The 22,505-nt window shown below is 39.1% G+C and overlaps 1 protein-coding gene across 3 annotated transcripts in view; it reads left to right on the top strand.

The window, feature by feature from the left end:
• The first annotated feature begins 298 nt into the window (after positions 1-298).
• LOC128685467 (protein FAM32A) overlaps positions 299-22,505 on the top strand; it is a 37,096-nt gene continuing 14,889 nt past the window's right edge. Inside the window, exon 1 of one of the 3 annotated variants that reach the window (XM_070082966.1) lies at positions 299-408. In XM_070082966.1, coding sequence (XP_069939067.1) covers positions 314-408 — 95 coding nt within the window. In that variant the 5' untranslated portion in view covers positions 299-313. Of the gene's footprint in view, positions 409-1,141; positions 1,256-2,968; positions 3,208-22,505 lie in introns of those variants that run through there. The other 2 variants (XM_070082967.1, XM_053772006.2) reach the window with 2 other exon arrangements.

The following is a 22,505-nucleotide window of genomic DNA, read 5'->3' as shown; positions in this document are numbered from 1 at the left end:
GGCATTCTGGGATTCAGAACAGATGTAGCCTTGGCCTTCACTGGCTGGCTTGGAGCGCTGTTTGGCCTGGATCAGCTAAACTCGCCCTTATCCCATATGCAGATAATGGCGACGAGTTAAGGGATACCGGTGAATAGGAAAGTCGAGGAAGGGACATTCACCTCACTAGACACACGCAGTATGGGTGTAAGTGGCATGCGGGTCTTATAGTGCCATTTTCAAGGTCACCCAGCAGGCCAGACATTCCTCACTCATTTTAAGCCTACGTAGGTACTGATGGTAGCACAATGTCCTAAGTCAGCGTAATCCACTCATGCAAATAGTTACAACAAATCTGCAGCACTTGCGGAACTCACATATTCGAGTACCAGCGGGGCAGCAAAATACGTCTCTACACTGCACGTCGTTGTGAGTTCATTACCTTTGTAACTTGTGAGTTCATTACCTTGTACCTAGTTCAGCCATCAAAACTTTGGAGCCCGGTCCCTGGACCCATTGTGTACCTCTGTAATCTGTAAATACCTTTGTAACTTGTAATGATTGTGACTAGACCTACCTGGAGTTCATTACCTTTGTAAATTGTGAGTTCATTACCTTTGTAAATTGTGAATTCATTGCCTCTGTAACTTGCTCAGCTATCAAAACTTTGAGGCCCAGTCCCTGGACCCATTATGTACCTCTGTAATCTTTTGACTACCGCCCACAGGATGGGTATGGGGTGCATAATAAACATATTAAACTAACTAACGTCGTTGATAGAGGCGAACGGCTGAGTTTAAAGGAGGAGAGTTGGGGATACAGGAGAACAGCAGAGGTAACTGAGCACGCACATTCGCCTTTCTTCTCATAGTCAATATGGGCGAAAGTCTCAGGCAGGTGATGCAGTGCCTCGCTCAAGGTCACAGGCTGAGGCAGACTTCTCAAGAGTTACCACACACTGCAATACTCGTAGAGATTGTTACTCACTCCAAGCTTGCAGAACTTCTAGCACACGTGTCTTGGAGTGAAAGACGAATTTTCAGTGTGTGGACACCTGGGTTACCAACTCACGTAGGACTGCACGCTCGTCGTTATTCCTCAGATTGGTAAAGCGATGAGTTGTGAGCATTTTGAGAGGCACGAGTAGTTGGGCTTAGGAATTGGAATGATGAGGCTGTTGGTCCAAGATTGAGGGAGCTCCCCCAGTTACATAGCTCATGTTATATAATTCAAGTAATGGATTACCTGGTACTCGACACAGCAATCTGAGTATGTTGTAAGTAATACCATCCTCACCAGGCGACGTGAAGTTGCCCTTAGTTAGTGCTGCATCAAGTTCATAATTAGTGAAAGGAATGTTGCAGTCATCTGCCTTGCCGAGCATAAAGCAAACAAGTCTCTCCCTTGCATCATATTTGTCATTTAATTTTGCCTGTGTGGTACTGGGAAGATTGTCATAGCTAGATGTAGCAGCCCAAGCACTGACTAACTCATTCGCCCTATGCAAGGGATGAGGGTGCGCGATCAGCCCAGTTCTGTTACCCTTAATTCTATTTATGTCTCTCCATGCCCGGCTAAGTGGGGTGTGAGCATTAAGACTGTTGACAAATTTTTCCCAGTCTGTTTGCCGCAGCTCTGTCATACGCTCTCTGGCAGCAGCAAGGGCAGTTTGGAAGAGCCTCAGCATTCCAGGGGTACGATGTTTTCTATAGGCTAGGCCTAGTCTGCGAGCAGTACGTTTCAGTGTACGAAGTTTAGAATCATTGTAATAAGTATGGTTTCTGAAGGAGGTATGATTATTATGGAAGTTTGTTGGGTTTAGAGTACCAAGAGGTTGCAGTGGCGGCTCTAAGTAGTTCTGAATACTGCTCACAAGGTCATTGTTAAAGGTCTCTACTGAGGAACACTCATAGGAATTGTACCAGTCAGTCACATGTGCAACACTGGTCCACTAAGAGAAAACACAGTAAGTGTCCGGAGCCCAAGACTGTTCAACAGCCTCCCACTAGCAATAAGGGGCATTACGGGAAGACTCCTGGTTGCCTTCAAGAGGGAGCTGGACAGATACCTAAAGACGGTGCCGGATCAGCCAGGCTGTGGCTCGTACTTTGGATTGCATGCGGCCAGCAGTAACAGCCTCGTTGATCAGGCCCTGATCCACCGGGAGGCCTGGTCGTGGATCGGGCCGCGGGGGCATTGATCCCCGGAATGCCCTCCAGTTTGTTTCAGGATGCAACCCACATCAGTCCACTAACTCCCAGATACCCATTTTACTGATGGATGAACATGGATAACAGGTGTTAAGAAACACGCCCAATATTTCTACCCTCGCTGGGAATCGAACCCTGACCCTCGGTGTGTGAAGCGAGAGCTTTAGCCACCAGGCCATGGGGCACCGTAGCTCGATTGCTAGCGTACCCATCAATATAAAATGGGTACTTGGGTGTTAGTGGACTGGTGTGGGCCGCATCCTGGGACAAAACTGGCCTAATTTGAGAGAAATGTTAAGCATAACAAGGGGCTTTCTATATAGTAGTCCCCTCAAGGAAGGTTCCTTGATGTTGGTGAGGGGCTCTTGATTTAGGGAATTGAATCTGTGCTCCAGTTCCCCGAATTAAGCCTGAATGCCTTCCACATCCCTCCCCCCCAGGTGCTGTATAATCCTCCTGGTTTAGCGCTTCCCCCTTGATTATAATAATAATAATAATCTATATAATAGTATGTCATTGATGTCAGCTATGGTCTGTATACCTTGTACATGAACTGGTAGTAAATATTATTATTATTATTATTATTATTATTATTGTTTTATTATTATTATTATATACATTATTATTATTATTTATTATATACATTATTATTATTTATTATTATATACATTATTATTATTTATTATTATATACATTATTATTATTATTTATTAATTATCATTATTATTATTATTATTATTATTATTGTTGTTATTATTTGCGTGAATTTTTGTTGGGGGTGGGGAGTATTAATTAGTAGGAAGTGTTGTAGGTGTGAGTGTCAACATTGGAGGAAGTGTTGTAGGTGTGAGTGTCAACATTGGAGGAAGTGTTGTAGGTGTGAGTGTCAACATTGGAGGAAGTGTTGTAGGTGTGAGTGTCAACATTGGAGGAAGTAAACAAAGATGGCGGGGGAGGAGTACTTTGCTGCTCAAGGTTCTCTCAAACTTAAAGGAGTAGAAGACTCGGGAATTAAGAAGTAAGTTAACTTTCGACTCTAGCTTAACACTTGAGCTTGTAGAGATGGAGAGAGTGACTATTGTGAGTTTATAAGTAATGTACATAGGGAACAGTGTAGTAAAGAGAGGGAATGCCAGACTGAAGTTCCTCTATAGATAATAATATCTTTATTTACTACATGTACAAGGTATACAGACCATAGTTGACATCAATAACAAATTACGATATAAAAAGCAGCTTGTTATGCTGAGCATTTCCCGCAAATTAGGTCAGTTTTGCCCCCAGGATGCGACCCACACCAGTCCACTAACACCCAGGTAAAGATAAAGATTTATTTCTTTGTAAAGGTTACAGTGTGTAATTGCAATTTTGGTTTGCCAAGCACAAAGCCACTATCATGCTAGGGCATTCCGGGCAGAACGTGGACAGTGGGTGTCTTTAGGAAACACATCTTAATGTTTTCCAGCCGTACTGGGGATTCGATCTCCGTTCGATCACGAACGCAAACACGGACCACTGAACCATGGACACGCTGAGTATCAGTGGTTCAATCCCCATCAAGGGTGGAAACATTGGGTGTGTTTCCTCACTCCTGTTGTCCCCGTTCACCTAGCAAGCAAGTAGGTACTTGGGTGTTAGTCGACTGGTGTGGGTCACATCCTGGGGAACAAGATTGAAGGACCTCCAATGGAAATAAGACAGACAGTCCTTTATGATGCACTGCCTTTCTTGGGTTATCCTGCGTGGCTAATCCTCCAGGGTTAAAAATCCAAACAAACTTATTTTATCTTATCTGGGTCTAAGAGAGCATGTAGGCCAGCAGCTGGATATGCTGAATGTTGAAGACAGTAAAACAACTAAAGTTAAGTTTGTTGGCAGTTTCTGTAACTTAGTTGTTTTAACTTTTAAGGTTTAAATAATAAGATATTACAAGGACCCTAGTGGAAATAAGCCACTTTGTCTGATTGACTTTTTTTTTTTTTTTTTAGGCTATCCTAGGTAACCTACACATATACTGCTATGTAAGACAATTTATGTAAATTATTTGTACCTGTACCTGAATAAACTTGCTTGCCTACTTACTGCTAGGTGAACAGGGACAGCAGGTGTAATAATCTTTATTTTCACAAGTACATGATACTACCTAGTTGACATTGGCATATAGAAAGTCCCTGATTATGAAGAGCAGTATGAGCAACTTAAGTTAATTTTGTCCCCCAGGATGCCACCCACAACAGGTACCTACTTACTGCTTGGTGAACAAGGACAGCAGGTGTAAGGAAACATGACTAATGTTTCACCCATGCCAGGACTCCATCTCAGACCCCTCAATGTGGGAGCTGAGGAAGTTGTCAACCAAGGGAAGGCAAGCTGGTTTAGGGCACTTGCCTTGAAGCAGCATTATTATTATTTGAGGGACTGACTGAATTTTTGAGGAGGCTTCAATTTCTTCCTTAGTGCTGGCTCTTGCTACCTGTATACCCCAACACTTGTCCGGAGATGTTGAGAAATATTTGGATATGTACCAGCTCATCATCTCGTGGAGCTATATAACCCTTCTGGGCTTAGTGCTTCCATATGATTTTTAATAATAATCCTTCAGAAGGGGGTGATATACATTTGATTTACCTTTCTCTAATCAATCCCTACCTCACCTATGGTGAAGTATGTATGTAGTGTCACACACAAATTCCTACTTCACCTATGGTAAGGTAAGGATGTATGTGTGTGACTTGTAGATGGTCTAAGTTCAATTCAATTCAATTCAATTCAATTCAAACTTTATTCTCTATAAGTATTACAATGCTGAGTTTACAGAATTTGGTTATTGTGTGGTTTACATGTAGTAAAATAATAATTACAGAGTGTACCACTAGAACGCCTAGCATGGCTAGGCATTTCGGGCAGACTTATGTTAAATCTTAGGTTTAAAATGTTACAGAATTATGAGATAAGTTGGTATTATGGCTAAGTGACTAAATACTAGTTGTGAGTTTAGCAGTGTGAATGCTTTTGTTTTGGCACTATACATAGTTTCAGTATTGGAGTATCACAGGCCAACTTTTGACTAGTTAAGATTCATTATTTTGAGATTGAGATTGATATTTCTGTTTATGGTCAAATGGGTGAGTGAGTGTAAGTGTGAACCACCAGGTGGTATTCGTATTATTAGTTGACAGGGTGTATCAGGGAGATAAGATGTTTTCTGATGGTAGTTTTGAAGGTGATGAATGTGTCTGCAGTTTTGGAATTTTCAGGTAGGGTGTTCCAGATTTTAGGGCCTTTGACATACATTGAATTTTTGTAAAGGTTTAGTCGGACACGGGGAATGTCATAGAGATGTTTGTGTCTGGTGTTGTGCCTGTGGGTTCTGTCACAACTATCAAGAAAGCGTTTTAGGTTAAGGTTAATATTGGAATATAAGGTCCTGTAGATGTAGATTGCACAGTAGTAAGTGTGGATGTACTGAACAGGGAGTAAGTTTAGATCTATGAAGAGTGGGGGGGTGTGTTGCCAGGGATGGGATTTAGTGATTATTCTTACTGCGGCTTTTTGTTGGGTTATTATTGGCTTTAGGTGTGTTGCTGCAGTTGAACCCCAAGCACAGATAGCATAGGTGAGGTATGGATATATAAGTGAATGGTATAGTGTGAGAAGGGCAGTTTGCGGCACGTAGTATCGTATCTTGGAGAGGATCCCAAACGTTTTGGATACTTTTTTGGTTATGTGTTGGATATGGGTGCTGAAGTTCAGGTTGTTGTCGAGGTATAGGCCTAGGAATTTGCCCTCATTATGCCTGGTAATTAGAGTGTTGTCGATCTTAATGTTAATTTGCGCATCTCCTGCTCTGCTACCAAACATAATGTAGTAGGTTTTGTCAACGTTAAGCATAAGTTTATTGGCTGTCATCCAAGTCGATATTTTGATCAGCTCCTCATTAACAATGGTGTTGAGGGTTGCAAGATTATTGTGAGAGATGACATAAGTCGTGTCGTCAGCAAAGAGAATGGGGTTCAGGTGTCGAGATACGTTTGGAAGATCATTGATGTATATGAGGAAGAGCAGGGGACCAAGGACACTTCCCTGCAGAACTCCAGTATCAAGTGGCTGTGTTGTTGATGCTGTGTCTTTAATGGTGACATACTGATACCTATTAGTAAGGTAAGATTTGAAATATGCAAGCGCATGGCCTCTTATACCATAATGGTCAAGTTTGTGGAGTAGGATGCCGTGGTCTACTGTGTCAAAAGCTTTTCTTAGGTCAATAAAAATTCCTAGTGGATATTCCTTATTTTCCAATGCTGTGTAAAGCAGATCTAGCATTTTTATAATTGCATCATTAGTGCTTTTATTTTTCCTGAATCCAAATTGGCAGGGGTTGAGTATGTTTTGTGACGTTATAAATGAATATAGTCTCCTGTGCACGAGTTTCTCAAAGATTTTGGATAGCAATGGTAAGTTTGATATTGGCCTATAGTTGTTTAAATCTGTAGGGTCACCACCTTTATGTATTGGTGTAACCCTTGCCGTCTTGAGTAGTTTCGGGAAGGTGCTAGCTTCTAGTGACTTGTTAAAAAGCAATGAGATAGTATGCGAGAGGACATGGGCCACTTTCTTGTACAATAATGGTGGGACATGAGACAGATTCCCTGAGTTATTTTTAAGTGACTTTATAATCTCGGTGACTTCCGTGGGCTCAGTTGGAGCAAGATAGAAGGAATTTGGGAAATTCCCATCTAGGTAGTCCCCGGCATGGGCATTGGTATGTGGGATTTTATTGGCGAGATTAGAACCTATGGTTGAGAAGGAGTCGTTTATCTTGTTAGCTGTGTCGGTGGGTTGCAGTGGTGTTTCATTAGGTTTAGTTAGGACAATATTCTTGTTTTTTTTCAGTTTGTGGGTCCCTAGAATCTGAGAGTGTTTTCCAGGTCTTTTTTATATCTCCTCTTGTGTCAGTGAATCTACTGGAGTAGTATAGTTGTTTGGCTTTCTTTATTACTTTGGTGAGGACTGATGAATAGTGTTTAAGAATATCTTTGTGTATTAAGCCCTGCCTATATTGCTTTTCATATTGGTGTTTCTTATCAATGGATTTCAGAATGGTGCTGGTTAGCCATGGGCAACCAAGCCATTTGTTTGTGATCTGTTTCGTTTTTATAGGACAATGTTTGTTGTATAGTCTAAGTAGTTTAAGAAAAATGTCTGTCCAGTCGTCAATACCATTGGCCTTGGAGAATTCTGTAGGCCAGTCAACAGTCTCTAGGTCAGCTGTGAACTTCCTTATTGAGGCCTCATCATGGAGTCTAAATGAGACTTTGTTGTATTCAAGTGGTGGTTTACTAATGTTTGTCAAGAGGAAGGTAGGGTAGTGGTCTGTAGTGCTATCTGTGATTATCCCTGATTTAAGGGGGGCTAGTATATTGGTCTATATGTGGTCTATTATGGTTGCACTTGTTTCAGTGAGCCTGGTTGGTTTAGTTATTGTTGGTATGAGAAGTGTGTTGTTCATATTGTTGATGAAATCAGTTACAGGCTGATCATCTAGTAGGCCAAGGTTGATGTTGAAGTCTCCAGCTAAGAGAAGGTGGTGCTTATTCATTTGTCTGTTTGTTATTAGTGCCTTTAATTTCTCACTGAAGTTTGGGATGTTAGTGTGGGGTATCCGGTAAATGGCACCGATTGTTATAGGCGTCTTAAGGTTTTTTACAGTAAAATTAGCAAAAATGTATTCTCCATATTCATCACTAAAGCAATTGGTGCTGATACAAGATAATTGGTTAGAGTAATAGATTGCAATACCACCCCCAACTTGGTATGGTCTGCAGTTGTGGATTGCTGTGTATCCTGGTAGAGGGTAGATATCTATTGTGTCCTGTTTTAGCCAGGTCTCGGTAAGAATAATGCAGGAGAAGGGTGTCTTTAGTGATTCAAGGAGTGCCAGGAGGTCATCATAGTGTTTGCTTAAGGACCTGATGTTGTAGTTAAGTACTGATAGACTTTTATCATTGTTTAGGATAGTGCTGGCTTGTGATGCTGTGTAGTAAAGGCAGTTACTTTCCAATAGGTTTTGATTGTGTGTCAGATTATGTAGGTTTAGATCAGGGTCAACGTGATCAATCATCTTCTAGGTTTAAATTATGGTTATTTATATCCTGAGTTGTGTGTTGAGTTTTAGTACTGATATCTGTAGTGGTGGGAAGTTTGGACAAGTACATATATAGCTATAGCATTTTGGTCATGTAGAGTATAGTCACTAATACACATAATGAAGTTGGTGTTGTCTATGTGTTGTGCTGGAATGAGCTAAAGTACAACTAGGTATAAACTAATAATATAAAAATACAAATTAAAAATAGCACAAGACTCTCACTTGTAATTGCACTAAGGTCTAATGTAGTGACTTTGGTATAGTCTATGTATTGACCTAGAGTGAGCAATAGTACAACTAGGTTTAATCTAATAATGTAGAAATACAAATTAAAAATAGCACCAGGCTCTCACTAGTAATTACACTATGGTCTAATATAATGACTTTTGTACTGACTATGTATTGAGCTAGAATGAGCTATAGTACAACTGAGTTTAATCTAATGATATAAAAAAGGCACAAGACTCTCAGTTGTAATTGCACTAAGGTGTTATAGAAGTTGTTTACAAGAATTAGAGTATAACTAGATTTAAATTGACAAGATAAAATATACAAGTTAAGGTAGCAAAAGAATAAAAAAAAAAAAGTAGAAAAAAAAATATATGAGGTAGTTGGTACTAGTTAGCAAAAGATAGTTAAGGGCCTTGAACAATAATATAATTGAAATATACACTAATTGCACACACAATATAGTCACTAAGATATGAAAACAATCTTAGAGTAGGACTTACAATATAAACTTATAATATAAAAATACAAATTGAAATGGTACTTGCATTTGCACTAGAGTCTGGTATATGTTGTTGACAAGATCAAGAGTATAACTAGATTTAAATTGACAAAATAAAATTCACAATTAAAGTACCAAAAGAATAATAGTAAAAAATAACAATGGTAATGTCTTGGTTATAATATGATAGTAAGATGGTAGACAGGTACACAGGTACAAAGAATAATATAAAGGTTGGAGTTGAATATACAAACTTGAAAATTTGGCAACAAAATGTTATGGGAAGTATAAAATAATGTTTAATGTAAAAAAGTAAAATTGACTGGTAGTAAATATGGTGTTTAATAAAATTTTAGTAAGTAATAATGATTACAAAAAAAGTGAAAAAGTAATGTTTATTTCATTCAATATTGCACTGGTAGTTATACTTGAGGTTATTTGGCAGTACAAGGTAATTAAGAGTACTCTAAGATAGTAAATGTGGTATTAAAACAGATAAAGTGCAGGTTATTTGTGTATATACTCAGCTATGGTACAGTATATGTGCATGGAGATCATCAACAGCAAATCACCTTAAACCTGCTGTTACAAAGAAAAAATCTTCTCTTAGAATAATCACTAATTAAGGTTCCAGACAACATTGCCCCCTTTTTCAAAACTTTAAATTTGCTTAACATACAAAATATATACAGAACCATGTATGCTGTAGGACACTTAGTACAAATATTTACACAGAGCTTAAACTCTTCTGGAGGGCTTCAATAGAATAGGTGAGCACAATACAAAAACAATACTCTCTCTGATTCAATATGGGTATGACTTGGCCAGTTCAGAAACTCCATTCAAATAAAAGACCCAAAAATGTGGAATTCACTGTATGAAAATCCCAATAGTTCCATATTTGCTAACAGCTTTAATAACATTGTTAACCCTTTCACTCTCCAGACCCCTGATCTGAAACTTGTCCACAATGTCCAGGAATTTAAAAAAAAAATTGTTCTTATGAAATGGTACAAAATCTTTTTCTGAAAGTAATAAAACAAAAAGTATAAAATTTGATGGAAAATTGATGAAATTACACTTTCATAAATTTTGCTGCATCAAAGATATTTACACATCAGCGATTTTGCCCACTTTGGGTTCTATTTTAGGCCAATTACATTCTTCCAGTTGACCAAATTCTTACCTGTTTCACTAGTATGTCTTCCATTTTATACAACATTCCCCGTGTCTGACTTAACCTTTACAAAAATTCAATGTATGTCAAAGGCCCTAAAATCTGGAACACCCTACCTGAAAACTCTAGAACTGCAGACACATTCATCACCTTCAAAACTACCGTTAGAAAACATCTTATCTCCCTGATACACCCTGTCAACTAACTACATAAAAACCACCTGGTGGTTCACACTTTCACTCACTCACTCACCCATTTGACTATGAGCACAGAAATACATATCTTAATCTTAAAATAATGATTCCTAACTAGTCATAAGTTTGCCTGTGATACTCCAATATAGAAATTATGTATTGCGCTAAAACAAAAGCATTCACATTGCTAAACTCACAAACTAGTACAGTGGACCCCCGCTTAACGATCACCTCCCAATGCGACCAATTATGTAAGTGCATTTGTACATGTATGTTTGGGGGTCTGAAATGGACTAATCTACTTCACAATATTTCTTATGGGAACAAATTCGGTCAGTACTGGCACCTGAACATACTTCTGGAATGAAAAAATATCGTTAACCGGGGGTCCACTGTATTTAGTCACTTAGTATTTAGTCAACTTACTCCACAGTTTGTAATAATTTAGGGTTAAGAATTAATCAAAGTTTGCCCGAAATGCCTAGCCATGCTAGGTGTTCTAGTGGCCCCCTCTGCAATTAGTATTTTATTACATGTAAACCACACAATAACCAAAATCTGTAAACCCCGCATTGTAATCCTTATAGAGAATAAACTTTGATTGATTGAGCACAAGAACTGGCCCAGTCAACTATTTCAGCTACCCAATACAGTGATCAAAAATTGGTAATTTGACTAATTTCACACAAATTTCAAAATACTGTATTCCAGTTTCAAAATAGGGTTCAGAATAAACAATGCAGGCATTCCTGGCACTAAAATATAATTTCCTCTGTTCATTAGTTGTTACCAGGCTTTATTCATGAATAACAATTTGATTTTTATTACACAGAATTTTTATTCGTACAAAAAAATAGATTTATTGTTGTGCAATATTGCAGTAATTGTATATGCAATGTAACAAGAGTTACAGAGACTAGTGTTTCCCTACTTGACCACATCTGGACCAACACCATATCCCCTTTAAAATCAGGCATAATTACAGATAATACCACAGACCACTACCCTACTTTCCTCATAACAACTCTTGGTAAACTACCCCAAGACACTACTAAAGTCACCTTCAGACTTCACAATGAGGCAGCCATTAATAACTTCGCAACAGCATTAGCAAACATTGATTGGCACACTGAGCTAGAAATCTATACAGATATTGACGAATGTATTAATAATTTTCTAAAAAAGACCCAATACCTCTATAACAAGCACTGCCCTAAAAAAACTAAACAGATGACAGCAAAGAGACTGAACAGTCCCTGGCTAACACCCAGCATTCTCAAATCCATAAATACAAAACACCAATATGAAAAACAGTACAGAATGGGTCACATAACCAGAGACCAAACAAAACGTTACTCGTCAATCCTAACCAGCCTGATAAGAAGGGCAAAAAAATTGTATTATGAGAACAGATTATCCAACTTACGAGGTGATATAAAAAAGACCTGGAAAACACTATCTGAAATTCTGGGAACAAAAAAGATATCACGAAATAGCGAAATAAAATTAGCAAAATCAGATGAACCCCAACTCCCACCAACAGAAACAGCAAACAGACTCAATGATTTCTTCTCCACTATAGGACAAAACCTTGCCCATAAAATCCCAAGCTCAGATACCCCACCAAATAACTACCTCACCGGCAACTACCCGAACACACTGTTCCTAGCTCCGACTAACCCATATGAAGTCTCCCTTATTATCAATGCACTAAAAAACAAGGCAGGAGATTTAAGTACCTTACCACCCTTTATATATAAAAAAGTGTCACAAGTGCTATCTCCAATCATTGCAACACTCTTTAACAAATCCATTGAATCCTCCACCTTCCCTACAGTACTCAAAATAGCAAGGGTCACCCCGATCCACAAAGGAGGAGACCAAACAGAGTTGAATAACTATAGGCCAATATCCAACTTACACCCTCTCTCAAAAATCTTTGAAAAACTAATTCATAAACGAATCTACTCCTACCTTATCTCCCAGAACATACTCAACCCCTGCCAATTTGGATTCAGGCCTAATAAAAATACTAATGATGCTATTATACACATGCTAGAACATATATACACTGCAATAGAGAAAAAAGAAGTCCCACTGGGGATCTTCATTGACTTACGTAAAGCTTTTGATACAGTTGACCATGACTTGCTCCACGTAAAATTGTCACACTATGGTATAAGAGGGCACTCCCTCAATTACCTCAAGTCATACCTCAGCAACAGAAGCCAATATGTGTACGCAAATGGGGCAAACTCTTCTGCGCAACCAATTACAGTTGGTGTCCCACAGGGAAGTGTCCTTGGCCCTCTTCTCTTTCTCCTATACATAAATGACCTTCCAAATGCTTCGCAATTACTCAAACCCACACTATTTGCAGATGACACTACATACGTCTTCTCTCACCCGAGCCCAGTCACACTAGCCAATACTGTAAATACCGAATTACAGAAAATATCTACCTGGATGAGGACTAACAAACTTACACTAAACATTGACAAAACCTACTTCATTCAGTTTGGTAACAGAGCTACAGATGTCCCTCTTAACATAATGATAAACGGATCACCTATCACAAAGCTAACAGAGGGAAAATTCTTAGGAATCCACCTTGATAATAGACTCAAATTTCATACACATATACAACAAATTTCTAAGAAAATTTCCAAGACTGTAGGCATACTATCGAAGATACGGTACTATGTTCCACAGTCAGCCCTCCTGGCCCTATATCACTCTCTTATTTACCCCTATCTCACCTATGGAATTTGTGCATGGGGCTCAACAACAGTTAACCATCTCAGACCACTAATTACCCAACAAAAGGCTGCAGTTAGAATGATAACAAATTCTCACTACAGGCAGCACACTCCACCAATATTCAATACACTAAACCTACTCACCATACAAAACATCCATACTTATTACTGCACCTATTACATACATAGAACACTTAACTCTGATATTAACCCTCCCCTCAAACATCTCCTTGCCAACCTCAACAGAACACATGACCATAACACAAGGCACAGATCACTCTTTGATGTTCCTCGTGTTCATCTCACACTATGCAAAAACTCAATGCACATAAAAGGCCCTAAAATCTGGAATTCATTACCTGTAAATATAAAAGAAACACTACCTGTTTATAAATTCAAGTCTCTACTCAAAGATCACTTACTCACCCAAAACCAAATAAATACTGAATAACTGAACCTTATAAATTGTATATCTTAAATGTTTCTCACAATTATATCACATAAATGTTAAACCTAAAACCCAATCTAACTTTATTATTTTTTAAATACACTACCTAACAGAATCCTTCATATGACCTGTCTTTGTAATACTCACTTGTGCTTTATAGTAATCTGTTTACATTAATGTTTTATCACTGACTTCATCATTGCTTAATTAATCTTAAGTTAATTTTAAGCCAGCCCGTAATGCTATGCATAGTATAAGTGGCTTTGGCATACTGCTCTTATCTGTATTTTTTTGTACCTCTGTATGTGTGCACAAATTTATAATAAATAAATAAATAAATAAATAAATAAATATTAGACTCGCCACTTGACATGTACTATTGAACGCGTAACGTGATTGTTTATTCTTGAACATCGGCAAAAATCGAGCATTTCTGCCACTTTGAGCTGAATTTCAAGCTATTTTCAGTTTTAAAACCAATCTCAATCATTGCTATTTCTGTAATATATCTTCCACTCTATCAAGTGAGACCAAGAAACCAAGAATATGATCATAAAAAACCATGTGAAAATACACCGCAAAGTCACTGTTTCAACCCCTTAACTGTCCAGACGTAAGTAAGTAAGTTTATTCAGGTATACACAAATACAGTTACATAGAATTATCATACATAGCAGCATATGTGTAGAGAACCTGGGATAACCCAAAAAAGTCAGACAGAGTGACTTATTTCCATTGGGGTCCTTTTACCTTCTTATTATAATATAAAGGTTATAATATTTTCTTATTATTTTATAATGAAGATAACATCTTATTATCATACTAAAAAGACTACCACACGAGGGTCATTAAGACTATCTACAATACGAGGGTCATTACTAGGAATAAGGTAAAATTTACACGTATGTTAGCTAAAAAATAGAAAATCATTCCCCTCCCTTTCTGTAGCTACATTCATCAGACACCTTTTGGCACTCTTCTTGAACTGGTTCATGCTATGACTGGCTTTGACATGTGTGGGTAGTCTATTCCATTTCTTTATTGCTGTACAATAAAAGGTGTTTGAAGCCTGGCCAATGACTGTGGGTACTACAAAGTTGTGCTCTCTCCCCCTAGTACTATGATTGCTTTGGTTCCCAACCTTGACAAAATTGACAGCAAGATATTCTGGACACTGTTTGTGAGCAGTTTTATAAACATGATTTAGCTTCAGTTGTTTTACTTTGTCTTCAACATTCAGCATATCCAACTGCTGTAATTCATCCTGGCCTACATGTTCTCTTGGTCCCAGCCCCAGGATGAATCTTACGATTTTGTTCTGGGTGATTTGCAGTCTATATTTCAGTTTTTTTGTCAAGGCAGAGTACCATGAAGAGCAAGTGTAATCCATATGGCATTGTATAAGGGCTAGACATAGGGTCCTGCGAGCCTCAGTAGGTAGACTCTGTGCTTGTCTATACAAGAACTTCAGTCTTGCATTCGCTTTCTTTACTACACTGTTCCCTATCAATTCTCCTGACATGCATGGGTCAAAGGGGATTCCCAGATATTTTACTGATGAAACCAAAGTGATGGGCTCCCCGTTACACTGGACATTAAAATTATTTACCCTTCTCAGTTTATGTTTCGTGCCGAAGAGAATGGCCTCAGTTTTCCCGAGGTATAATGATAGTTTGTTGTCTAATAACCATTTGCTGCAAGACTCCAGTTCCAGTGTTAAAACATTAGCTATATCTTGTGGGTCTTTACCTGACACTAACAGGGCACTGTCATCTGCATACAGTAGGAGTTTGCACTTGACACTGATAGGCATGTCATTGACATAACATAAGAATAATAAGGGACCCAGAATACTACCTTGGGGAACTCCACATGCTATCGGCAGGGGTTCTGATTCCATTTTGTTGATTTTGACAATGTCTCCTGTTGCTAAGGTAGGACTTAAACCAGTCTACAGAACCTATACCGATAGCTTGAAGTTTCTTACATAATATATTGTGGTTGACAGTATCGAAGGCCTTTTGCAGGCCTAAGGTTACCGTACCTATGAGGTTCCCCTTTGACATTTCAGTTCTCAGGTAATCCATCAGATTAATTAGGGAGGTGTCGGTTGAGTAAGATCCTCTAAAGCCCGATTGATAGCTATGGAGAATGTTGTTGTCATTAAGGTACTTAACTACTTAAGAGTACACTGCCCTCTCTAGAATTTTGGATATTATACTGAGTATACTAACAGGCCTATAGTTGCTGACATCAGACCTACTATTTTTCATGAAGATAGGAGTAACTCTGGCCTCCTTGAACCCCTCCGGTAAGGTGTTAGTGGAGATTGATAGATTTATTATGTGAGCAATAGGGATTGACAGTTCAGAAGCACCATCTTTTAGGACCTTAGATGGGATGTTATCAGGGCCTGTGCTCTTAGTTGGGTTTAACCTGCTTAGTTCTTTTTGAATAAAGTCATGAGATACACTTACTAGTTGACAACTGTTTGGGGTTACCCCTTTATTGGTATAGTATGTTTGAAACTTATCAGAGTCTGTGTTAAAGGTATTTGATGCAGCTGGTAGTTTACTTACTAGTGTTGATGCAACAGATGTGTAGTAGGAATTAAAGCAATTTGCCACCTTAGATGTTTCGTGGCATACCTTATTATCGATAGTGAGTACTATGTTAGACCTATCTACTGGTTTATGGCTATACCCCAACTGTTTTAGTTGTTGCCAGAGCTTTCTGGGGTTATGTTTATACTCTTCAATTTTTGAGCAATAGTGCTTTGCCTTTGCTTCTTTTATAAGTCTCTGTACTCTGTTCTTCACCCTTTGGAATTCATTTAGTGCTGCAGTATCCTGTCTGTTTGCTTTAAATCTTTTTAGCAGCTGGTCTCTGAATTTCATATTATCTAATATCTCTGTAGTCATCCAGGGTTCAGTTCTTCGTTTAATCCTAACCTCTTTAACTGGTGCAATATTATCAAGGATGGTAGTGAACATTGTTTTGAATTTCTCCCAGGCATCGTTTACATCCGTGCAACTTGTTATCTCTGTCCAGTCACAATTGTGTAGCCTATTTACCAGTGTTGACCTCATTTTTATTGTCCTGTGTAGGCCTATCCTATCCCTAGTGATTTTCCTGGTGCAGTAAATGATGTAATGATCACTAAGACCTGTGGTAATGACGCCTGACTGACTAATGTTCTCAGCGCGATTACAAAGTATGTGGTCAATTAGGGTGACCGAGAACTGTGTGATCCGGGTTGGTGTATTATTTAGTTGAGTGTAACTATTTAAACCTAGAATTTGCTTATACCTTTTGCATAGCCTGTTATTTTGCTGCTGAAAACAGATATTGAAGTCGCCCAGTATTATTGTCTCGCAATTGTTTTCAAGTCCGGACAATACTCTAGAAAAGTCTTCTAAGAACTGGTCCTGGGTAGGAGGGTGGTAACTAGTTCCTACTAAGATGGGTTTGGTCTTGGGAAGCAGCACTTCAAACCATAGAATCTCCAGTTTATTGTTATTTAAATCAGGTCTTGGGTTGTAAGCTAAGTCATTTCTAATGTAGGCACATACTCCACCACCCTTTCTGTTCCTATCTAAGCGTTTTATATTGTAACCTTCTATTTTGACCTCGTCGTCAGTCACTGTATCATCCAACCAGGATTCAGAGATGGTTTTAACTGCCACCCTAATTTTATTAGCTGGAATCTTAATCTCTGCCAGTTTAGGAAGAAGTGATCTTGCATTAACATGAATAAAGTGAAGGCCTGTTTTCATAAAACAATTATAATCATCAGTATATGGCAATGGGTCATTTGTATTAAAATTAGGTAAATCAATGTCATCATTGCTAAAGGGTAACTGTGCCAAAGTGCATTTGTTACACACAAAATGAATTTTGGCACCGTTGCTATAATTGTACATCCATCCATCATGCACCCACCCCTTACACATTTTACATAAGGTGCCTTTTCTGTTTTTCATGTGTACTTTAGTACAGTGTATGCACCTGTTTGGTAGTGTTTGAGATAATAATGGCTGTATTGTCTCACATTGACCTATGTATGCATTACATATGGAGTTAAGGTTATCATTCCTAGCTACTAGACCGTCATTATCACTGTCATTTATCTGTCTGTTTTGCCTCTGCACAATAGTTTGAGGTCTTGGATTAATTTGGATATCACCACTTAAGAGTGCTACAATAAGAACTGTGTGCCACTGTTTTTGTTTGGGTATGTGGTGTTGCCATACCTTGCAGCGATAGTGACATTTACTTTTCTGGTAGGATGGCAACTGTTGGGCTTTTACTATCCAGGGCGCTGTTACTCCATTCACCTTTCCCAGCCCCCATGACTGATTTCTTTCTTCATGGAATTAAAGAAGAAAGATAAATATAATTATGGCAGCCTGTACCCCCCTTATGCCTGCCATTTTCACTCTTCGCTCTTTTACTCATATACAATAATATTTATTTCTCTTTTTCAGTCACCTAGTACACTTAGTATCTGCTTTAGCAATCACCACTGAATTACTAGTAAATTTTCTTCTTCAAAACCCTCTTCACTGCTCACTTTTCCCTTAACTTCACAAACCCCTTTCAGTTAACCCCTTATTACACACTCCCCTTCCCACCTCGCTTCACAGTCCAGTTTCACCTATTAACTTCTAACTCCTTTCCATTCTGGTAAACCAGAAAGGTTTAATCAATGGTTTTATCCTTCCAAATCCCCCTCAATTCCATTTATCGGGGGTTGTGTCGTGTTGTTGACTGCCTGACCTGGTCTGCTGACTCGGCCATTTTTAAAACACTGAGGGAAGTAAACGCCACCTACAACCTGACTTTCCTTGTACAATGTACACTGGTCAGCTGAATATAGGTCAGCTACTAAAACATTTAACCTTGACTGTTTACCTGTTCACTTCTTTTCCACGATTGGCACTAAGGGATAACTGTCCTATATAATCTTGGAGTTTTGTACTGTTGATCTGACGATGTCTCCTGTGTTTCCCTCTCGTTAGCACTGGTACAGGTGATATGATGGTGGTACAGATATGATGCTACTGTCAACAGATGAACGTCAGTAAAGATGAGAATTTCACTTCGCTAATTGTACATCTGGCAGTAGCTGGTGTTTGGATGCCGGTCAGCCATGTTTAAATGCTCAGTTCTTTCCCTCGGTTGGCACTGAGGAAAAAAGTCCTACAGACCTGTCATTTCCTTGGAGTTTTGGAGTTTTGTTGATCAGGTTTTCTGCCATGTTGTCTTCCCATTGAACACTGGTGCAGTTGATATGGAGGTCAGTTATTTCATTGTAGTGAAAAATGTCTCATGTCTGGTTCACGTCTGGCAGCAGGTCTGGTACTTGAATGCCGGTCCCTCTTTTGTCATATTTAGTCCATTTCATTGTCGTCACCATCAGTTTTTATGTCACTATAGGTTCCTTGCATGTTGTTGCAGCAGTACTTGCAATTTGGCCACCACTGGAGTTTGGATAGGCCCAGGGGACAGCAAGATATAGGAGCAGCCTTGTTGCTGCTTGCTGCGGCTGCGGCTCCAGCCCAACCACCCGAACGTAGATCTACGTTCTTACCGCTAGCGATCCAAACGTAGATCTATGTTTTATTTTTCCTTCCTCCAGATTTGACACGATTGGCCTATGATGCCTGGTCAGCATAGAATGGGTCTTAACCCTCGGTGTGTGCAGTATTAAAAAAATCTGGGACCACTTAGTACCTTGTGGGGGCACCAGTTCAACTGAGTGCCAGCTAGAGCAAACAGCATGGCAAACACCAAGGATTCACTGATGTCATATCGTATTAACACTCCCCTTGGAGTTCATTACCTTTGTAACTAGTTCAGCTATCATAACTTTGGGGTCCAGTCCCTGGACTTGTGTACCTTTGTAATCTTTTGACTACCACCCACAGGATGGGTATGGGGTGCATAATAAAGATATTAAACTAACTAACACTCCCCTTTTAACCCTTTGAGGGTTTTCGTCGTACTAGTACGTCTTACGCCTAGGGGTTTTTGACGTACTAGTACGCATAAATTCTAGCGGCCTCAAATCTAGTGGGAGAAAGCTGGTAGGCCTTCATATGAAAGAATGGGTCTATGTGGTCAGTGTGCACAGTCTAAAAAAAATCCTGCAGCACACAGTGCATAATGAGAAAAAAAAAACTTTGACCATTTTTTTGGAATATATCAGCGACTTTGCAGTGTATTTTCGTATGGTATTTATTGTTGTATTCTAGTTTTCTTGGTCTCATTTTATAGAATGGAAGACATATTACAGAAATTGAGATGATTTTGGCTGGTTTTACAATGAAAGGTGCCTTGAAATTGAGCTCAAAGTAGCAGAAATGTTCGATTTTTACCAAACTTCAAAAGTAAACAAATCGTGCCAAGCGTGCAATACACGTCAACTGGTGAGTTTAATATTCTTTCACAAGTGCACCAATAATATTTATACCATTTTTTACACTAGTGCAGTAGTCTGCATAACAGTAAATCTTATATTTTTTGTGAGAATAAAAATTCAAAATGGAAAGCAAAAGAATATAAGAGGGGCCTTGAGACGTGACTAATGACCAGAGGAAATGTCATTTTAGTGCCAGGAATGTCTTTCTTGTTTATTCTGGACCCTATTCGGAAATTGGCATCTTTTGAAATTTGTGTGAAATTGGCAAAATTGCTAAATTCTGACCACTGTACTGGATAGTTGAATTTCATAAATGGGTGGTTTCTTGCACCTATTCGATAGAAAAAATGGAGTTCTAGCAAAATATTCATGTTTTTTGTCGACTAGTACAGCGAAATTGGCCGAAAATGGGGCTCAAAGTGGGCAAAATCGCTGATGCGTAAACATCGCCGAGACCGCTAACTTTGCGAGAGCATAATTTCGTAAGTTTTCTATCAAATTTCAAACTTTTGGTGTCTTTATGATCGGGAAAAGATTCTCAATCTTTTCATAAGAGAAAATAATTTTTTTTTTTTTAAATTTGGCCGACCCTGAGAACGAGTTTCGGAGAGGGCCTGTCGACCCTCAAAGGGTTAAGAGGAAAGTGGCTTTAGTGGTTTAGAGGTTTAGTGGCTTTAAGGTGGATGTGGCCACAAGTGGTCGCAGAAATATCAAAAACCTCGATAATAACCCATGTGCAACATTTGTGCAACACCCTTTCAATTTTGGTACCAGAATGTTCTATAACCTATGCCGTAAGTAAAAAGAATTCTGGAATGTGTAATATGTGTTCGGTGGGCTGGCTGGCTGGCGGATGGCTGGCTGATTGGCTGTCTCTGTGTCCATCTGACTGTCTGTATCTCTGTCTATCTCTTTCTATATATCTTTGTTTCTATCTGTGTCTATCTCACAGAAACACATAAGTAAATACAATTATACATAGTGTAAATTACCTAGGATAACCCAAAAGAAATCCAGACAAAGTGCTGTACTGTGCTTGTAGATATAATGCATAATAAACATGACTTGCAACTGTCAAGTAATACGTATTTTCACTTGTTGAGGAAGCAGACGTGATCATGGGTAATACTGGTTGGTTCATTAGCAACTCTCTGAGACAAGAGAGACAAGCAGACAGAAAGACACACATTCCTGGAGTGGAACCACAGTCGATGGCCTCCACTCCAAACCAACAGATACAGATACTAATGCCGGAAAAAAAATCCCCCCCCCAGTACCAACAATACCACCAGTCCGATAACATTCTTCTTTGCAAATATACAGGGTCTAAAGCCAGCAACAAACAACAAAATACCTTTCATCCGTGGACTGCTTGCAGAGGCAAAGGCAATGTTCGCGGCTTTCACTGAGACCCACATAAAGGATCACTTGGACAACGAAATATGGATCCCAGGTTACAACCTATACAGATGTGACAGAGTGAACAGGCAAAAGGGGGGGTTAGCCTGTACATTGCAGAGTCACTTGTTTGCACAGAACTGCTTAATGCCTCAAATAATGTAGTGGAAGTTTTAGCAGTAAAGGTCGAGAACCAAAACCTAGTCATTGTGGTAGTCTACAAGCCTCCGGATGCAACATCCCAGCAATTCCAGGAACAGCTGTTAAAAATTGACCACTGTCTGGAAAATCTTCCAGCTCCTGCACCCAACATCTTGCTCCTGGGGGATTTCAACTTAAGGCACCTAAAATGGAGGAATATAGCAAATAATATTGTTGCAGTAATAACACCAGGAGGCAGCTCTGATGAAAACTCTCACTCACACGAGCTTTTAAATCTCTGCACAAAATTCAATCTAAACCAGCAAATAATAGAGCCTACTAGACTGGAGAATACACTAGACCTCATCTTCACTAACAATGATGATCTGATAAGAAATGTCACCATATCAAAAACAACATACTCAGATCACAACATAATTGAGGTTCAGACATGTATGCGTGGAGCCCCAGACCGACATAATGAGACTAGTCACGAGGGAGCATTCACCAAATTCAACTTCAGTAACAAAAACATAAAGTGGGACCAAGTAAACCAAGTCCTAACCGATATAAGCTGGGAAGATATACTAAGCAACACAGACCCCAACTTATGCCTAGAACAGATTAACTCGGTGGCACTCGATGTATGCACAAGGCTTATTCCTCTAAGAAAAAGGAGGAGTAGATGTAAAATAGAAAGAGACAGGCGCTCTCTTTACAGGCGACGGAAAAGAATAACAGAGCGGCTAAAAGAGGTCAATATATCTGAAATGCGTAGGGAGACACTGGTCAGAGAAATAGCAAGCATCGAACTTAAGCCAAAAGAATCCTTTAGGAGTCAGGAATCGCGGGAAGAACTAAAAGCCATAAATGAAATCGAAAGAAACCCAAAATATT

Source organism: Cherax quadricarinatus, chromosome 8 (assembly GCF_038502225.1).
Source record: "Cherax quadricarinatus isolate ZL_2023a chromosome 8, ASM3850222v1, whole genome shotgun sequence".
Taxonomy (NCBI): Eukaryota; Metazoa; Arthropoda; class Malacostraca; order Decapoda; family Parastacidae; genus Cherax; species Cherax quadricarinatus.
Note: the sequence above shows the minus strand (reverse complement) of the source record. Positions and strands in the feature narration are given on the sequence as shown.